The sequence below is a fragment of the Sapajus apella genome, unplaced genomic scaffold, assembly GCF_009761245.1.
Source record: "Sapajus apella isolate SASKATOON/1434 unplaced genomic scaffold, GSC_monkey_1.0 scaffold14, whole genome shotgun sequence".
Classification (NCBI taxonomy): Eukaryota; Metazoa; Chordata; class Mammalia; order Primates; family Cebidae; genus Sapajus; species Sapajus apella.
Genome location: NW_022436954.1, coordinates 14949170 through 14970401, shown reverse-complemented (window position 1 = coordinate 14970401; position 21232 = coordinate 14949170). Strand labels below are relative to the sequence as shown.

General features: G+C 39.7%; 1 protein-coding gene across 1 annotated transcript; it reads left to right on the top strand.

Moving 5' to 3' along the window:
- Positions 1-18804: 18804 nt before the first annotated feature.
- LOC116554471 (olfactory receptor 4C3) lies at positions 18805-19804 on the top strand. The gene has a single exon (XM_032282439.1). The coding sequence runs from the start codon at positions 18805-18807 to the stop codon at positions 19783-19785; it is 981 nt and encodes a 326-aa protein (XP_032138330.1). The 3' UTR covers positions 19786-19804.
- Positions 19805-21232: the final 1428 nt, after the last annotated feature.

The following is a 21232-nucleotide window of genomic DNA, read 5'->3' as shown; positions in this document are numbered from 1 at the left end:
TTTAGTGTGTGATAAAAGCTGACCCTTGCTGCATTCCTCCCATCTGCAGAGACTCTCCTAAATGTTTTAATGGTATTAACTCCTTGAATCCTTTCAACAACTTCATGAATGAGATGCAATCACCAGGAATGTGACGAGGTTTTTGGTGAAAATGGTGGTAATAAAGAGGACTCATTAGACTATCTAATGCCGAACAAACACGGATGCAAATGTTGGTCCTGATTCTGAAAAAATAATAGCAAAAAATGGCAGTTGACACCTTGAAAGCATAATATTCTCAGAAGTTTCCATACATCAGCTTAATCTGTTGAATACATAACCCCCTTTTAAAACTCATTGGAACAATGTGGGAACATGAATGGTTATTCAGGTTTAAAGGTAAGTGGAGATACAGATAGGCTCAGCTATGTGCATAGGTCACACACAGGACTTCTGACTGCTAGTTTGGTGCTCTTTCTACTACTGCCTTCATACAGTATTTTAAAGTAGAGTGATAGTGATATGCATGTCTTACACATGTATGCAGGCATATATGCTTATATCTTCATGTAAATGAAGACAGGTATATAAGGACATTTTTGTGAACGTATGGATGCGTATATAACAACAAGTATCTACTAGGTAAAATTTCAAAGTTTAATTTACTCAGTTCTAACAATGAGTTATCGTGCATCTGAAAATTCTACTCTTTTCTTTCTTTCTTTCTTTTTTTTTTTTTGAGACAAGAGTTTTGCTCTGTCACCAGGCTGGAGCGCAGTGGTGCAATCTCAACTCACTGAAACCTCCACCTGCCAGGCTCAAGTAATTCTCATTCCTTAGCCTCCCTAGTAGCTGGGACCACAGGCATGTGCTACCACATCGCATTAATTTTTGTATTTTTAGTAGAGACAGGGTTTCATCATGCTGGCCAGGCTGGTCCTGAATGCCTGACTTCAAGTGGTCTGCCCGCCTTGGCCTCCCAAAGTACTGGTATTACAGGTGTGAGTCACCACGCCTGGCCACTTTTCTTTGAGGAAATTGAAGCCCTTACATCATGGATTTGTCAGATCATAGGTGACTGGAAAGCAATTACTCAGGAATCCCACTCTTTGCCTAAACTTCTGTTTACAGAAGATTGACCAACTCAGGAAGCATTTTAGGATGTGGAACCATAGGTGTGCTTGCTTGCTATGGCAGATGGTTCTTCCTGCTTCATGCTGGGGTAAGAAAAGAGGGAGAAGCTGGGTTGAAGGAAGTAGATCACTTACTTCAGGGGAGAAAAGATATCTGAGTTTCAGTTGCAGGTGAGGAGACTGAGTAAGTACTACAGGAGGAGCTGTGTAAGGTATAAGAACTCGGCATTAAGAGATGAGGCTGCTGTATGATAGAGTGGAAATTACACTATATGGAAAGTCAGGAAACAGGGTCTAGGTGCAGGGCCATCGGCACCTCCATCCAAGTTCTCAGAGCTTCCAGTTCCTGACATACGCAATCAAGGAGATTGGTTCGACTCTCTAAGGACCTTCAGCTCAGACATCCTATGATTCTATTTTGTTCAGGAATATAGACTACATGAAATCTGAGTCAATCATTTTTTTTCCTCACTTTAGTGACATATTTCCTTCGAATTATTTTTAGGTGATTTTATAAAAAGAAAATATTGCATAGAGTTGCCATAGATTTATGGAGTTGACACAATTATCACAAGAGGGAAAAACATCAAATTAAGAAGAATTTAATTGTATTTCTCTGTACTCTTATTCCTTAAGACACAGCCCCATTTTAGTGTTCCTACTACAGGTATTCTGAAAGGCACTAATAGATGAAGCTCATTGACTGGTCACTCAGCTACTCTGTCAGTATATTTGCCCTTCAGTACTGAGTTTTTCTGAAGGACTTCTCAGTTATAAACAAGATGTAATTGTTATTATACATTTACTTATTCCGCTGTGGTTGGAGAGTGAGCAGAGAAAGGATATGGTGGTAGGTATGGTACCGGGGAAGGGACCATGAACTTCTTGGAAGGTGAAAGTGTGCACAGTGAAGGCAGAAAAGGAAGGTAGGCTAGAGGTGAGAAGGAGTCCCATGGCTGATTTCCTTCATAAAATGCTTTAAAATGTTACTTCTTAAAAATGTTTGGTACAAATAATATATGTATTATTTAATATATGTAATAAGTAATAAATAATAAAATATATTAATATGTTATAAAACATAATTATTTAATAATCATCTATGAACTTGTTATCAACTTAAGAACATTCCTAATAACTTTCATCATATGTGTCTTCTGTATTCTATTTCTTTGCCTTCACAGTGATAACCAATATACTCAAGTTTGGCTTACGACTTCCTTACTTTAGGAAAATAGCTTTAACATATGTGTATATACACCTAACCAATATATTGCTTATTTTTTCTTATTTCTAATTTTATAAAAATGGTGTTATACATTTGTAGTCTTCTGACATGCTTGTTTCACTTAACATAATATTTCAAAAATTTATCTTTATTGTTGCATGTAATTGTATTTCATCATTTTTACTATTGCACAAGATTTCTTTGGGTGAATACGCCATAATTGTTTTACTATTCTTTTATACATATACCTTGGTTGTTTCCATATTTTTCAGCTAGATGAGTGCTGTTATGAACATTCTCGTATGTGTGAAAAAGTTTTCCTGGAGCACATAGCTAGGGATTGAATTGCTATGTTGAAGGGTATGCAAATGTTCAGCTTTACCAAAAAAATGCCAAATTGCTTTTGAAAGTGGTTGTACCAACATGCACTCCCTACAACAATGTATAAGAGATTCTGATGATGTATATTCTTGCCAACACATGGCATGGCCAAAACGTTTTAACATTTTCGCTAATCTTGAGGGTACACAGAGTATACCTCCTGTCTTAGTCCCCTTGGGCTGCTGTAGTAAAAATGCTATACACTGGGCGACTCAAACAACAAATAGTTACCTCTCATAGTTCTAGAGGCTCCAAATTAAGTCCAAGATTAAAGTACTGGCAGCTTTGATATCTGCTGAGCTGGGGGCCAGCTTCCTGGTTTATGGATGGCCATCTTCTTTCTGAGTCCTCACATGGTGGTAGGGGTGAAGCTGCTCTCTAGAGTTTCTTTTATAAGAGCGTGAATCCCATTTATGATGGCTCCATCCTCGTAGCCTAATCGCCTCCCAAAGGCCCACCTCTAAATACCATCATGTTGGGGGTTAGGATTTCAACATATGAATTTTGCGAAAGTTGGGGGTGATGGGGGGGTGTGGAGAGAAGTAATAAACATTCAGTGTATGGCACTCTCTCTGTAGTGTATAATTCTATGACTACTAATGAGGTTGAGCAAAATTTTATATGCTTCTTCTCATATGTGCTTCCTTTTCTGTAAATTGCCTGTCATATCTTTTGCCCATTATTCTATTGATTTATTTGAATTAAAAAATAGATTTCTAAGAGTTTTGTGTTTATTTGGACTGATCCTTTGTCAGTTATATATCAGTTATAAGATTAACTTGTGGCTTACCTTTTAATTTTATTCTGTCCTAAACACTTTTATTTTCAATATAGTTTAAAATTTTCTGTTGTTAGTGCTTGTTTAAGAAATATCTTTCTTAAATCAGTGTCAGGAAGATATTAACTGATATTTTATTCCAAAAATTTAAAGTTGTGCCGTTCATTTAAGTTTGACTTCAAATTGATTGTTGGAAATTGTTTGAGGAAAGGATTTAATTTTATCCCCACCAGATGGATAACCAAACATTCCATCATCATTTATTGAGTAGTCCTTCTTTTCTTCATTAGTCTACAATGTTGGTTCTGTCATATATATTATTTCTGTATTTGTATGAGTCTGGTTCTGGGCCAAACTTACACTGTCTTATTTACTGTATTTTTATGAGGTCTTGATATCTGATAGGGCAAGATATTCTAAACTTGTTTTATCTTGTCTACTTTGAGTTCTATCATCTTTAAACAATTTAAAAAACTAAATTGTCAAATAGCATACAATAACTCCTTGGAATTTTTGTTTGAAGATTTTTTTTTGAAATTGTATCTGCAAATAATTTTGAATAATTTGGAAAGATAACTCAATTTCATAATATACAACTTATGGATAACTTTGATTTGGTTAGGTGTTACTGGGCAAAAAGTCTTTTGAAAATCTAAAGGCAGACCGGGTACAGTGGCTCACACCTGTAATCCCAGCACTTTGGGAGGCTGAGGCGGGCGGATCATGAGGTCAGAGGACAGCCTGGCCAGCATAGTGAAACCCCATTTCTTTAAAGAAAAAATACAAAAAGTTAGCCAGGTGTGGTGGCAGGCCCCTGTAATCCCAGCTACTGGGAGGCTGAGGCAGGAGAATTGCTTGAACCTGGGAGGTGGAGGTTGCAGTGAGCCAAGATCGTGCCACTGCACTCCAGCCTGGGCGACAGTGCGAGACTCCATCTCAAAAAGAAAAAAACAAAAAACAAAAAACAAAAAAACTAAAGGCATAGATTTCTGTGGAAGTGACTTATTAAAGAAATGTTCTGGAGAGAGATCCAAGATGGCTGATTACTAGCAGCTCAGGATTGTAGCTCCCAGTGAAAGTGCAAAGAACGAGAGGATGCCACACTTTCAGACGAATTTTTGTTGCTCATGGACCAGGAGATTCCCAGCAGAGGAGGCCCAGGGGTCACCAGGGGGACTCTTGTGGCCGGTGCAGTGGTTTTGCTGGCGCCCCAGTGCTGCAGTTCTTGGTGCAGAGTAAATGGGACTGGGTCCCCTTTTGGTCGACGTTTGGAGCTCCGGGAAGGCAGAGTCGCCTATTCAGCTGATGGAAAAAGGGACTCAAGAAGGAAGCCAGACCAGAGATTCCTGGGCAGAAAAGCGCCACGAATCTTAATGCCGCTGTTTTGGCCGGTGCAGTGGGTTGCTCAGATTCTGGCACTAAGGATCAACTAGTTGGACATCCACTCAGAGACCTAATTTGAAAGTCGGTAATTACAAAGACAACAGGTGGATAAATTTACAATGATGGGAAGAATACAAGCGTAAAAAGGCTGAGAATACCCAAAATCAGAATGCCTCTCCCTCTACAGGGGATCACAGTTCCTTATCAACAAGGGAACAAGGCCTGATGGAGAACGAGTGCATTCCATTAACAGATTTAGGCTCCAGAAGGTGGATAATAAGAAACTTCTGTGAGTTAAAAGAACATATTCTAGCCCAATGTGAAGAAACTAAGAACCTTGAAAAAAAGGTTTGACGAAATCCTAAGGAGAATAGACAATCTAGAGAGGAATATAAGTGAATTAATGGAACTGAAGAATACAATACGAGAACTCCGCGAAGTATGCACAGGTTTTAACACTCGAATTGATCAAGCAGAAGAAAGAATATCAGAGGTATGCCGGGCGCGGTGGCTCAAGCCTGTAATCCCAGCACTTTGGGAGGCCGAGGCGGGTGGATCACGAGGTCAAGAGATCGAGACCATCCTGGTCAGCATGGTGAAACCCCGTCTCTATTAAAAATACAAAACATTAGCTGGGCATGGTGGCGCGTGCCTGTAATCCCAGCTACTCAGGAGGCTGAGGCAGGAGAATTGCCTGAACCCAGGAGGCGGAGTTGCGGTGAGCCGAGATCGCGCCATTGCACTCCAGCCTGGGTAACAAGAGCGAAACTCCGTCTCAAAAAAAAAAAAAAAAAAAAAAAAAAAAAGAATATCAGAAGTCGAAGACCAACTTCACGAAATGAAACAAGAAGACAAGATTAGAGAAGAAAGAGTAAAAAGGAATGAGCAAAGTCTCCAAGAAATATGGGACTATGTGAAAAGACCTAATTTATATTTGATAGGTGTACCTAAATGTCATGAAGAGAATGAATCCAAGCTGGAAAATATTCTTCAGGATATTATTCAGGAAAACTTTCCTAACCTAGTAAGGCGGGAGAATACTCAACTTCAGGTAATACAGAGAACACCACAAAGATATTCCTCAAGTCGAGCAACCCCAAGACACATAATCGTTAGATTCACCAGGGTTGAAATAAAGGAGAAAATTCTATGGGCAGCTAGAGAGAAAGGTCAGGTTACCCATGAAGGGAAGCCCATCAGACTCACAGCAGATCTCTCAGCTGAAACCCTACAAACTAGAAGAGAGCGGGGGTCAATATTCAATATCCTCAAAGAAAAGAATTTTTGACCCAGAATCTCATATCTAGCTAAATTAAGCTTCATAAATGAAGGAAAAATAAAATTTGTCGTGAACAAGCAAGCACTCAGAGATTTCATCACCACCAGGCCTGTTTTACAAGAGCTTCTGAAAGAAGTACTATACACAGAAAGGAACAACCAGTATTGGTCATCCCAAAAACTTACCAAAAGGTAAAGAGTATCTCTATAATGAAGAATCTATAAATTAATGGGCAAAATAGCCAGCTAGCATTAAATGACAATATAAAACTCACAAATATCAATATTAATCCTAAATTTAAGTGGATTAAATGCCCTAATCAAAGATACAGACAGGCAAATTGAATAAAAAGTCAAAACCCATGGGTTCGCTGTATCCAGATCCATCTCATAAGCAAGGACACACAAAGACTCAAAACAAAGAGTTGGTGGAAGACTTACCAATCCAATGGAGAGGAAAAAAAAAAAAAAAAAGAAAACAGGAGTTGTAACTTTCGTTTCTGACAAAGTAGACTTTAATAGTAACAAAGACTAAAAGAAACAAAGAAGGACATTACATAATGGTAAAAGGATCAATGCAACAACAGGAGTCAATGATCATAAATAAACATGCACCCAATATAGGAACATCCGGGTACATAAGACAAGTTCTTAATGACTTATAAAGAGACCTGGACTCCCGCACAATAATAGTGGGAGACTTTGACACCACATTTTTAATATTCGATGGATCAACAAGATAGAAAATTAACAGAAAATTAACATCAATGATTTGAACTCAGACCTGGAACAAGTAAACTCGGTGAATATTTCTAGAATTCTTCATCCCAGGTCCACAGAACATACATTTTTCTCAGTATCATATTACACCTATTTTGAAAGTGACCACGTAATTGGAAGTAAATCACTCTTCAGCATTTGCATAGCATTTCACAGACTTAAATGAAATATTGGCTGGCTGTTTGTTATTTTCTTCACCCGTTCCTTCCTGTCTCCGCTGTTAAGCACAATTATAGGAATAAAAAAGGTTTTTTTAATACCTATTTTTAGATTGCATTCCAGCCTGAGCAATAGAGCAAGACTCCTCTTCTCTCTCCCCCTTTCTCTTTCTTTCTTTCAAATAAAATAAAATAAAATTAAATAAATAATAACTAAATAAAAAAGAGTTCTTATCACAAATAATAATAAGGGTGGGAGGAAACATTTGGAGGTAGTTTAAAAAAAAAGAAATATTCTTAGGAGAAACTGGAAAGGGAATACAGGAAGCAAGACAGAGTAGTGGAGAAATCTAAACAAGGGTGCAGTTTCAAGTACTTTTCAGCACAGGATCATTTTAGCCTTATCTTGCAGGGAAACACTGGAGTGTAAATTATGACAATTGTTTGATTTGAGGCAGGGATGTAGTTTTCATATGCCCACACCATTTAGACATTATTTAAGGGCTTCTCTGGGGCTGGAGTGGGGCTAAAGTCCCAGGTAGTTTTGTCTGTCTGTTAATATGGGGAAAATGGACTCTAGCGGCCCAAAGGCAGCAGGTGGTAGCTGTTGGAAATTGTTATAATTTGAATAACCCCATCTACAACTTAAATGTTGAAATTTAATTGCTATTGCAACAGTACTAAAACGTGGGGCCTGTAAGAGGGGATTAGGGGATTAAGTCTATTTAAGAATAGATTAATGTCCTTATCCCAGGAATGGGTTAATTATGAGTCAAATACACTTCTATTGCTTATAAATTACATGGTATGTAATGGAACAAAATAAAGAACCCATAAATAAGACTGCACTGCTACAATCATCGGATCTTTGACAAACCTGACAAAAACAAGCAATGAGGAAAGGATTCCCTATTTAATAAATGGTGCTGGAGAACTAGCTAGCTATATGCAGAAAATTGAAACTGGACCCTTTCCTTACGCCATATACAAAAATTAACTCAAGATGGATTAGAGTCTTAAATGTAAAACCACAAACTTTAAAAACCCTAGAAGAAAATCTAGGCAATACCATTCAGGACATAGTCATGGGCAAAGACTTTATGACGAAAACACCAGAAGCAATTGAAACAAAAGCAAAAATTGACAAATGAGCTCTAATTAAACTAAAGAGCCTCTGCATAGCAAAAGAAACCAGCATTAGAGACAGCCTATAGAATGGGAGAACTTATAGGAGAAATTTTTGCAATCTATCCACCTGACAAAGGTCTAATATCCAGAGTCTATAAGGAACTTAAACAAATTTACAAGAGAAAAAAATCCATTAAAAAGTGGGCAAAGATCACAAACAGACACTTCTCAAAAGAAGACATTTATGTGGCTAACAAACATATGAAAAAAAGCTCGACATCACTGGTCATTGGAGAAATGCAAATCAAAACCACAATGAGATACCATTTCATGCCAGTCAGAATGTCTATTATTAAAAAGTCAAAAAACAACAGATGCTGGTGAGGTTGCAGAGAAAAAGGAATGCTTTCACCCTGTTGGTGGGAGTGTAAATTAGTTCAACTATTGTGGAAGATGTGGTGGTGATTCCTCAAAGCTCTAGAGGCAGAAATACCACTTGACCCAGCAATCCCATTACTGGGTATACACCCAAAGGAATATTAATCATTCTATTATGAAGATATATGAACACTTATGTTCATTGCAACGCAATTCACAATATCAAAGACATGGATATTCTAACTTATAAGTGGGAACTGAATGATGAGAACCCATGAACACCTGATGGGTGGGAACAACACATGCTGGGGCCTACTAGGGGTAGGACTGAGGGGAGGGAGAGCATCAGGAAGGATAGCTAATGGATGTTGGGCTCAATACCTAGGTGATGGGTTGATCTGTGCAGCAGGCCACCATGACGCACATTTACCTATGTAACGAACCTGCATGTCCTGGACATGTACCCCAGCACTTAAAAGTTTAAGAAAAAAAATATCTCATGCCAGTCTCTCCTGGACTGTAAGTTTTCCATGGAAAAGTACGCTGCTAGATGTATTGGAGCTCCATTGCATGTTATCTGTTTCTTGTCTTTTGCTGCTTTAAGTATCTTTTCTTTATCCTTGACCTTTGGGAGCTTGATTCAAGATGTCTTGTGGTAGTTTTTAGGATAAATCTGCTTGGTTTTCTATAGCCTTCTTGCACTTAGATACTAATCTCTTTCTCTAGGTTTGGGAAGTTCTCTGTTATGATCCCTTTGAGTAAAGTTCCTACCCTATCTCCTTCTCTGCCTCCTCTTTAAGACCAATAATTCTCAGATTTACCCTTTTCAGCCTATTTTCTAGACCCTGAAGATGTGCTCCATTATATTTTATTCCCTTTTCTGTTGTCTCCCTGACTATATTTTCAAATAGTCTCTTTTTAAACGCAGCAATTCTTTCTTCTTCTTGATCAATTCTGTTATTAGAAGACTCTGATGCATTCTTAGTATGCCAATTGCATTTTTCCACTCTAGAATTTCTACTTGATTCTTTTTAATTATTTCAATCTTTTTACTAAACTTACTTGATAGAATTCTGAATTCCTTTTCTGTTTTATCTTGAATTTCTTTGAGTTCCTCCACATAGCTTATATGAATTTTCTGTATAAAAGGTCGTATATCTCTGTTTCTCCAGGTTTGGTCCCTGGTGGCTTTTTAGTTCATTTGGTGAGGCCATGTTTTCCTGGAGTGTCTTGATACTTGTAGATATTCGTGTGCATCTAGGCACTGAAGAGTTACATATTTATTGTAGTCTTGGGAATCTGGATTTGTTTGTATTCATCTTTCTTGGGAAGGCTTTCCAGATAGTCACAAGAACTTGGCTGTTGTGATCTAAACTGTATCTGCTTTACAGGGTACCCAAGCCCAGTAGTCCTGTGGTTCTTGAGGACCTGTTGAGGTACCACCTTAATGGTCTGAACAAGATCCAGAAGAATTCTCTGGATTACCAGGCAGAGATTCTTATTCTCTTCCTGTACTTTCTCCGAGATGAATGGAGTCTCTCTTTGCTCTGAGCCAGCTGGAGCTGCGGGTGGAATAACACAAGCCTGTTGTGGCCACCACTTCTAGGACTGTGCTGAGTCAGACTTGAAGCCAGCACAACACTGGGTCGTGCCCAAGGCCTGCTATAAACACTCCCTGGCTACCACTTATGTTTGCTCAAAGCCATGGGACTCTACAATCAGCAGGTGGCAAAGCCAGCTGGGCTTATGTCCTTCCCTTCAGGGTAGTGAGTTCCCTTAGGCCCTGGGTTGGCACAGAGGTGCTGTCCAGGAGCCACAGACTAGAGCCAAACCTTAGAAGTCCACCTGGTGTTCTATCGTAATGTGGCTGACGCGACACTCAAACCATAAGATGCAGTCCTTCCATTCTTCCCTTTCCTTTCCAAAGGCAGAAGAGTCTCACCCCATGACCTCCCAACACCTCTGGCCCACAGGGAGTACTGCTTTACTACTGCCAATGTTCTCTTAAGGCCCAAGGGCTCTTCAGTCAACTTGTGGTAAATGCTGCCTGGTCTGGGACTCACCCTTTTGGGAGTGGCGTCTTCTATGGCCCAGGGTTTTGTCCTGTAGCCACCACAGCTAGGAATGTGCTGAGTCTCACTTGAGACCAGCAAGTCTCAGTGTCTCACCCAAGGCCCTCGATGTCCTACCTTGCTATTTCTGTTAGTTGTTCAGGGACCAAGTGCTCTTCATTTAGCAGGTGATGAATGCTACAAGGATTGGGTCATTCCTTTCAAGGCAGCAGGTTTTCTTCTGGCCTAGGGTATGTGTAGAAATGTCCGAGGTCTAGGCCTGGAAAGGGACCTCCTGCCTCTGACCAGTTCCCTATCCTGCTTAGGAGTCTGGATTTGTTTGTACTCATGTTTTTTGGGAAGACTTTCTAGATGGTCTAAGTGTTTATCAATGAGTTGGTATCCAAGATGCAAGACAAAGTCATTCCTACAATTCGGTCTCTCTTCAGCTGGGAGGAAGGGGTCTCTTTCGGAGCCTCGAGCTGTGCAGCCTGGAGTTATGGGAGGAGTGATGCCAGCACTCTCAGAGCCACCCCAGCTAGTGTCTCAGTAGGTCACATGCTCCCTAAGTCCACTGTCTCTGGACCCAGTTCAGCCCTGGTACTCACCTATATGTTGCAGTCCTTGTGGCTAGACAGCCTTTCACGTTATTTGGAGACCTAGAACACTTTAGCCCACAATGGTTAGGCTAGTGGGAACTCAAGTTCCAGCCACTGGGATTGGCAATTCCCCTGTGGCTAGGGCTGGTTTAAATGCACCCTCCATGGGTGGGTGCTAGTTGAGTTCAGTCTGCTTCTGCTTTCTGCTATATCAAGGGCAGGACTGAGTTCAATGCCTTACAGTTACTGGCTATGCCTCTCCTCAGGGCACAGAAACACTCTTTGTAGCACACTGCTCCTGCCAGAGGATGAGGCAACAGTGGTGTTGGTGATTCAGGACTGTTTCTCCTGCCTCTTCAGTGTCTCTTTTAGCAATATGAAGTTAAAACTAAGTACTGTGAGTGTTCACTTGATTTTGGTTCCTACAAAGGGGTGTGTGTGTGTGTGTGTGTGTGTGTGTGTGTGTGTGTGTAGGTAGCTGTTAGACTGGGGTCCTTGCCAGGGGGATGATTGGTGGAACCTATTTCACCATTTTGCTCCACCTCAACCAATGAAAATCTCAAGACACTCTCTTTAATAAATGTTGTTGGAAAAACTGGGATATCCACATGCAGAAGAATGAAACTGGACCCTTATCTCACACCACAAGGAAAAGAAAAAAAACAACTTAAAATGAATAGAGGTTTAAATGTAAGAGCTGAAACCATAAAACTAGAAGAAAATGGGAGAAGCAATGATTTCTTGGATATGATCCTGAAAGCACAGGCAAAAAAAAACAAAAAAACAAAAAAAAATAGACAAATGGGATTACATCAAACTAAAAAGTGTCTGCACAGGAAAGGAAACAGAGTGGAGATTCAATTCACAGATTGAGAGAAAAGATTTGCAAACCATAATTTGATGGCTTGCAAATCATAATATATTTTGGTTTATATTCAAAACTTGTTAGGAACTTAAATAACTTAATAGCAAGAAAAAATGATGTGATTAAAAAATGGAAAAGTACCTAACTAGACCTTTCTCAAGACATACAAATAGCCTATAGGTATATGAAAAAATGATCCATACTTTTAATCCTTAGGAAATGTGAATTAAAACCACAATGAGATACCACCACACACCTGTTAACAATGGCATCATAAAAAAGACAAAAGATAACAAGTGTTGGTGAGTATGTGGAGCAAAGGGAACCCCAGTACACTGTTGAGGAGAATGTAAATTAGCATGGTTCATTATAGGAAATAGTAAGGAGGTTCCTCAAAAAACTTAAAAATAGGACTACCACATCATTCCCCAAATCTCACTTCTGGTTGTGTTTATAAAGGAAATAATGTCAGTATGTTGCAAAGATATCTGTGCTCCTATGTTTATTGCAGCATTACTCACAATAGCCAAGATATGAAATCAAGCTAAGTGTTTACCAATGAATGAGTGAATAAAGGAAATCTGGCCATGTGTACACAGTAGAACATGATATGGCATTGAGAAAGAAGGAAATTCTGTCATTTGCAACAACCTGTGTGAACATGGAGGACATTATGCCAAATGAAATAAGCCAGGCATAGAAAAACAAATACGACATGATCTGACATACACGTGGAATCTAAAAAATCAAATTCAAAGAAGTAGAGAGTCGAATTTTGGTTACTAGTGAATGGGGGTCAGTGGCTAGAAAAGGGAGGAGTTGAACAAAGAGCACAAAATTTTATTTAGCCACAAGGAATAAGTTTTAAAGATCTACAACCTGGAGCTTGCAGGTTGGGGAAGGGAATTTTGAAGAGAGTGAGAAAGGTTGTACACGGTTCTTGAGAGTTGGGAACACGTGTTGATTAAAGCGATATACTAGAGTTGCTAAGCAATGTTGATGTGCCTTTTGAAGTCGGTGACACAAATTTATATGAATTAAATCTTCCCCTATTTTGTGATTTTCTAGATGCTTTCAGGAAGTAGGTGTGGAGAAGGCTTAGAATAAAATTCATCTAGTATTGGAGAATTTCTGGGTACATGTGGCAATACAGATAAGTGTATTGGAAATGTCAGTGGTTACAAATGTAAATTTTTACAAAGTTTGCTGCATATATGAATAAGTATTAAATATATCTATCCCTCTTACTCAGCAATTCTTTTGTATATGCATGTGGGACTATATCTGTTGGATTAATTCCTAAAAGTGGGATTGTTGGGCTTAGGCAGGAAGGTAAAGCAATGCTGCCTTTTTGGAGAGAAATTTACCAATATTTATCAATGAAACTGAGGGGTGGATTTGATTAGGTCTTCCTGCCTTGCTTGCTTTTGGTTGTTTGCTTTTCATTATTTGTTTGCCTTTTTCCATGAAGTTGAAGGCCCGGGTAGTTGAAAAGAGTACAAGAGTTTATAGAAAACTTGATAGAGTTCCAATTTAGTAGATGTTTTCTACTTTGTAGATAACGTTCAGAGGTCACTGTATCAATGGTTGTTTCAGTTGTTTTTCAGGAACTTGGATCAGCTCCTGTCTGTTTCAAACCAGTTGAGACCACTGACCCTTGAATTGGACCTGCACAGTACTGGAGAGGTGTCCTTTTGACATCAGAGGCCAAATACCTCCACCTTCAGATTATGCTAACGTTACAATTTTCTGTACATATGTCCTATGAAATGCCCTGAACCCTGACTATGCTTGCTCAGAGCGAACCTATTACCTCATTTTTCCCCACCGCTAGTCAATTTTCCCCGTGCTTTACACCAGTCCACTTCCCTAACCCATAAATACCCCTAAGCCTTATTTTTGGGGAGGCAGATTTGAGAGCTGTTCCTCCTGCCTGCTTGCTTGGTAGCTTTGCAAATAAATCTTTTCTCCTTGGCAAAACCTGAATTGCAGTGATTGATTTACTGTAGGTGGGCAGAATGGACCTGGACCTGTCCAGTAATATCAGCATTAAAAATATGTATACAATTAACCCAACAATTCCACGTATTTGTCTTTGTAATGATTCTATTTGTTTAGTTTTTCTTCCTGCTTTGTTTGGGAGGTGGCCACGGCCCCTTTTAGAATATAAGCTCCAGGCTGCTGGGAGCCAGGTTCATCATCTTCGCCATGATATCCCTGGCATTTAGCAAAGTATTGTCTTTTGTTAGCTCGGGCCTGAGTTATATATACTTATTGAATGATTGAAATGGTGGAAGCGTAATTCCAATTCAGATTTTCTGACTGTAGTTCCCTTGATATTTTAGCATGCCACACAGTAGAGGTGTGAATAACAGACAGTGATTCTTCTCTCTAATTTTGTAGGAGGGAGACAAAAGAGAGGATGGGTGTTAGAGGGCCTAGGACCCATGCCTAGAATGCAAGAGATCCTCAATAAGGGCTGTTGATTTTGTTGTTCAGTCAGTGATTTCCTTAAAAACACTGACCCTTCAATATCAGGTTCTGCAATATCCTGGTTTCCTTTCTTCTGGATAATTTGTGAACTCTCCCTAGAGAGTAGACTAGAAGGACATTTGGTACCTTTAGAAGGAAGAATATGTTATTGCCTTGTGAGAGCAAAACTCTATTCACAGGGACTAATTAAATGATGGCATCAATGCTGTTCTCACCTGAGGACAAGCCTTGTTCCAACACTGCTTCAGCAAGAGATCCTGTGAGAGGAGCATCTGTCTCCCTTGGTGAGGTAGAAAGCATACACTACTAGTCATCCCTATGTTCTCATTTCTACCTTATAAATAATAACTCTTTTCAGTGGAGGGAGAATTGTTATTTCTGAGACTGTGCTGATGAGTATTCTTAGCAGAAAGCAGAGCTAACAAGCCAGCTATCCCTTTTCTGAGGCTTTTCTCTGGAATGTTAGTGGCAATGCTTTTTGACTTGTCAAAGCCTGAGGAATCCAAGTGGAAGGTGGTAGCTATATTGGGAAGGGCACAGTCTGGGTGATGAGCCACCCAGGTTCCAGCTGTGCCTCTGTCACCCATCACTCATGTGACTTTAGATAAACTGCACTTAATCTTTCTGAGTCTCAGGTCCACCGTTTACATGGAGGTGACTGAAAAAGATAGTTTGAAATGTCGTAGGATTCTTCAGCAAATAAAAGGGAAATAAGATGCTACTCTTGGAGGAAACTGGGTGAAGGGCTCATGAGATTGACTCTGTTATCTATTTTTTGTGACTTCTTACGAGCCTATATTATTTCAAAATAAAAAAATTGAAAAAAGAAAATGAAATATAAACTTTTTCAGATGCGCAAAAGCTAAAAGAATTCATCACCAGCACACCTGCTCAAGAAATATTGAAAAAAGTGCTTCAGACAGAGGCAAAAATAATACCTAAACAAAGGAATAAAGAGCACCAGAAATGGTAAATATGTGGGTAAATATTAAAAAAACTAAAAAAGGGAAATGGATGATGGAACAAATTCCCAGAGACTTGTAAATAAATAACCCCCCTTTGGGTTTTTGCTTAGTACTATTCTAAGAGACTCTTAGCTTAGCTGAGCTTCTCTAATCAATAGCAACTTCCCAACCTGTGCTTTGCCTCAATGTAAAAAGCAATTTGAATCTCACCAGGAATTTAAAAACACGAAATACTGGAATTTGGGATCATACGCTTGAAGTTGGCCTTGATGACACTTTAAAAACTCCTCCAGGTACACCATTCCATGAAGTTCAAAAGAAATCTGAAGACCTGTGGTCTGTTGGTATTCTCAGATCCAGTCAATGTAAGTTTTCTATAATGTATTTTTATAATAAAATGCAAGAAAAAGCCAGGCTCAGTAGCTCATGCCTGTAATCCTAGCACTTTGGGAGGCTGAGGCAGACAGATCATGAGGTCATGAGATCAAGACCATCCTGGCTAATTCGGTGAAATCCCATCTCTACTAAAAATACAAAAAATTAGCCAGGCGTGGTGGCGTGTGCCTGTAGTTTCCTCTACTCAGGAGGCTGAGGCAGGAGAATCACTTGAACCTGGGAAGCGGAAGTTGCAGTGAGCTGAGATTGCACCACTGCACTCCAGCCTGGGTGACAAAGCAAGGCTCCATCTCAAAAAAAAAAAAAAAACAAAAAAAAAAAAGCAAGAAAAATGTAACCCAAATAAAAATGCAGTGCAATAAATTTACTAGAATTCTTATTATTTTCCACAAAATAATTTTATTTCTCATAGACAATTCAAACAGAAGACTTTCTTACTTTACTAATTTTTAACAAACACTTTATTTGACAAAAATTTGAGTCACAGAGAGGAATCAGCTTATCATTTTTATTTCTGGGCATATAAATCCATTATTTGGCTACATTGTGTACTACTCACACTGATTACATTGTCTCTACCCCTGTTGTGTTCTGTATGAGGATCGGTATTAGAGAATTTTCATATTTATATCCACATTAATACCTGCTTAGTTTTGAATCCCTACATTTAAGTCTTTGCCTCCTTACACTGTATGAAGAATTTATTGCCCAGGATGTTGATGATGGTGATAGAGACTCACGTATTGAACGTTTATCTGTACAAATGCTTGATTTGAATTGTTTTTTATGCCTCTCTGTAGCCTCAGGGTGTTGCTCTACTCTTGTCTTTGTTTTACAGATAAGGGAATTGAGTCTTGAGAAGTTGTTCATAGTAACACAGCCAATAAAATGGCAGAGGAGGGATTCAAACCCAGATGTGTTTACGGGACAGTTTGGTACCATGAAGCCCACAAACTCTGTGGCAAGACTGCCTGGCTACAAGCCCCAGTTCTGCCCCTTATTAGTTGCGTCGCTTACTTTCTAACTCTGAAAAACAAGGATAAAAGCAGTACTCTACTTCATGGGAATAACGTGAGGATTGAACAAGCTGACGTATGTAAGTGTTTGGATAGTGCTTGGCAAAGCCGAAATGCTACGTTTCTTTGGCCATAATGTTCTACCCTGAAAATGTCCCCACCAGACTCATCACTTGCAGAAGTTATATTTACCTTCTTGCAATAAAGTGCAGAGAGAAAAAAAGGTAGCTGTTTCATGATCAACACATGAATTTTCTCTCCAGTGTTTCTATATGTCTAGGTACCTCTTTTTCCTTCTGACACTTGATGGTTTTCCTTAATTCTTATCATACTGAGCATTAAATCTTCAGCAAGTTGGGGGATTCAGCTACTTTAAGAAGATCTATGTTTCCAGGAAAAGGATAGGGTGGTAGAGAGGGTTAGTGACAGTTTTAAAATTTAAGATAGGCACAGGTGTCACCAAAGTGCCAGGGGTTCTGTCCAGGTCCTCTTGTTCACCGCATACTGAGACAAGGAGTATTCCTGGGGAAAAAGGCTTTAATTGGTTGTTGAGCTGGAAGATAGATTAGTCTCAAAACCATCTCCTCAACCAACTGAAATTAGAGGTTTATACAGCAGGGAGGAAATGTAACTGTGTGTGGGAAAACAGGAGTTAGGGACAGGTAAGGAAGAGGAATTGGACAATAAGAAATAGGCGGTTAGTTAGGAAACCAGGGAGGGCTGAGGAAGCAATTATGATGAATGTGGGGTCTGATATCTTATTGTCTGGATGCAATGGTTTGGTGAGTTTTAGTTCTGTGATCTTTTTTGGGATATCTGAGGGTTGATGTTTTGAGGAGGGAATTCAGATAAGAATTTAAAATGTAGATTTTAAGTTTTAAGACCAGAAGAGCAAGTTTTATGTTTATCCATGACTATATTAGGTCTATTTCACAGACATTTCCTTAGTATCATTAGGGGAATGAAGGGTGAGTTGGGATATTCTGTCATATGAGGTTATGATTGATGACCGGTTAAGACAATGGATCTGTTCCCTCTGCCCTTGTAGCTTCTCTTATGCAGTTATAGGCAGATAATCATCTAATAGTACGTTTTACTGATGCTCCCCATTTTTAAAAATTTTGTTTTTTACTTTGAGTCCTCCCTGTAGATTGCAGAGGGACTAGTAGTCCTTAACTAAAAGGATTACACCAAGGTCAGAGAAAGCAAAACTCAGAAGTATATAAAATGTGTAAAGCAAGGGGGAGGAGAAAGTTAAGTTGTCTTCCTAGGTATGACGCCGTTGACAGTGTGCGGATGCAGTAAATGAGAAAGTAGAGAAGTAGAGAATTTGATAAGTCTCCAGCCACAACCAAGTCAGTTTCTCTCAATCCTGCTTTAGTTTGTTTTACATCAATTTGTATTACCATTGGGAAAACTGACAAAAAGTATAACCAAGTTCACTGCAAACTCCAAGAAGAAAGCTTTAATTCAAAGTATGGACCATACATGCAGGGACTTCAGGAGGTCCTAATTCTTCTTGGTTTTCTCAAGTGCAGTCTTATCTGTGTTGAAAGCGATCGGAGATTTATTCCAGTTTGAATTAGAAAATAAACGTCTGTTAAATGTTCAATCCCAGCAGCCACAAAAAAAGCAAATTTAGATAATTAAGTTATTATTTTCATCTAAGAATTGAGATATATAGTGCCTCCTGATGCTCAAGTTAACAGATATACATATGCTTACAATTTGTGGTCAGCAGATTAAATTTGTATAAGAATTTTGGAACAGAAGTGGGTTAAAAGGGATAAAGGGTATGTTAAAGGAAAGCTTGCAATGTTTTCCCCCCATGCCATTCTTGTCTTTATAGGCAATACTGCACCTGCATTCTCAGTGAACTTGAAGTCTATGGAAATACCACACAGTATCACAGAATTTTTCATGCTGGGACTCTCACAGAACTCAGAGGTACAGAGAGTTTTCTTTGTGATCTTTCTGATGATCTATGTGGTCACGGTTTGTGGCAACATGCTCATTGTGGTCACTATCACCTCGAGCCCCACCCTGGCTTCCCCCATGTATTTTTTCCTGGCTAACCTATCTTTTATTGACATCTGTTATTCGTCTTCTATGGCTCCTAAACTGATTGCTGACTCCTTGTATGAGGGGAGAACCATCTCTTATGAGGCCTGCATGGCTCAGCTCTTTGGAGCTCATTTTCTGGGAGGTGTTGAGATCATTCTGCTCACAGTGATGGCCTATGACCGCTATGTGGCCATCTGTAAGCCCCTGCACTATACTACCATCATGACCAGGCATCTCTGTGCCATGCTGGTAGGGGTGGCTTGGCTTGGGGGCTTCCTGCATTCATTGATTCAGCTCCTCCTGGTCCTTTGGTTGCCCTTCTGTGGGCCCAATGTGATCAATCACTTTGTCTGTGACTTGTACCCTTTGCTGGAAATTGCCTGCACCAACACGTATGCCATCAGTCTGCTGGTGGTTGCCAACAGTGGTGTAATCTGCCTGTTGAGCTTCCTCATGCTGGCTGCCTCCTACATTGTCATCCTGTACTCCTTGAGGCCGCATCGCGCAGATGGGAGATGCAAAGCCCTCTCCACCTGTGGAGCCCACTTCACTGTTGTTGTTTTGTTCTTTGTGCCCTGTATATTTACTTATACGCATCCATTTTCTACTTTATCTATAGACAAAAGCATGGCATTGTTTTATGGTATTCTGACACCTATGTTGAATCCACTCATTTATACCCTGAGAAATGAAGGGCTAAAAAATGCTGGGAGAAAGCTCTTTACATGGTAAGAAATTGCAGGTGGATAATGAGTGGTAAAGCAAGAAATAAAGATGACTTTAGTTTTGTAAGTGAAACAAACCAAGGCTTACTTTTTTGTATCATGTATCATCGTATTCCATCTTAGGCATTATTTCATCTTCACTGACTTATTTTTTCTTTTTTTTTCTTTTTTTTTTTTTTTTTGAGACGGAGTTTCACTCTTGTTACCCAGGCTGGAGTGCAATGGCGCAATCTCGGCTCACCGCAACCTCCGCCTCCTGGGTTCAGGCAATTCTCCTGCCTCAGCCTCCTGAATAGCTGGGATTACAGGCACGCACCACCATGCCCAGCTAATGTTTTATATTTTTAGTAGAGACGGGGTTTCACCATGTTGACCAGGATGGTCTCGATCTCTTGACCTCATGATCCACCCGCCTCGGCCTCCCAAAGTGCTGGGATTACAGGCTTGAGCCACCGCGCCCGGCCGACTTTTTTTTTTTCTTTGAGATGGAGTCTCACTTCATCACCCAGGCTGGTGTGTAGTGGCAAAATGTCGGCTCACTGCAACCTCTGCCTCCCAGGTTCAAGTGATTCTCGTGCCACAGCCTCCCAAGTAGCTAGGATTACAGGCACCAGTCACCATGGCCAGCTAATTTTTGTATTTTTAGTAGAGACGGAGTTGGCCAGTCTGGTCTCGAACTCCTGGCCTGAAGTGATCTGCCTACCTAGGCCTTCCAAAGTGCTGGGATTACAGGTGTGAGTCACCATGCCCAGCCTTCACTGACTTTTTTTGTTTATTATTTTCACTTAAATTGCATAATTTAATTATAATATGAAATATACATTGTATGAATGATTATTATTCCTATTTTAGAAATCAAAAACTCTGTTTACTATGTGGTTAGTCAATTAATCAAGATTATCTAGTTTTGAAATGCCTAAACCAAATTTTGATCCATCATCTAGATCTTTAAGCAGCAATTCATGTTGACATCATTTGAGCCTGTGTGATAATTGACTGAGTTGTAGAAACACGAGGCAAAATGTTGCTTAACACTTAGTCACGTATAGCAGGGTCTGCATCCAGGCCTGGCTTCTGTTTCTTCTCATTACTCTGTGTGACGTTAGCAATACTGCTGCTACACCATAGCAGAGAGATTAGGAGTTTGGCTCTGGAGACAGAGCATTCTGAGTTTGACTCTTATTTTCTTCGTTTTTTTTACAAGTTCTGGGGTACAGGTGCAGGACATGCAGTTTTGGTATATAGGTAAACATGTATCATGGTGGTTTCCTGCACCTGTCAACCCCTCACCTAGCTATTAAGCCCAGTATGCATTAGCTCTTTTCACTAACGCACTTGCCTCCCAAGCCTCCCCTGACAGGCTCCAGTGAGTGTTGTTCCTCTTCCTGTGTCCACCTGTTCTCATTGTTCAGCTCCCACTTATTCTTTTTTTTTCTTTTCTTTTTTTTTTTTTT

What these genes read in the sequence shown, in the direction of transcription:
- LOC116554471 (XM_032282439.1), top strand. Translation starts at nt 18,805, where the DNA reads ATGTTTTCCCCCCATGCCATTCTTGTCTTTATAGGCAATACTGCACCT.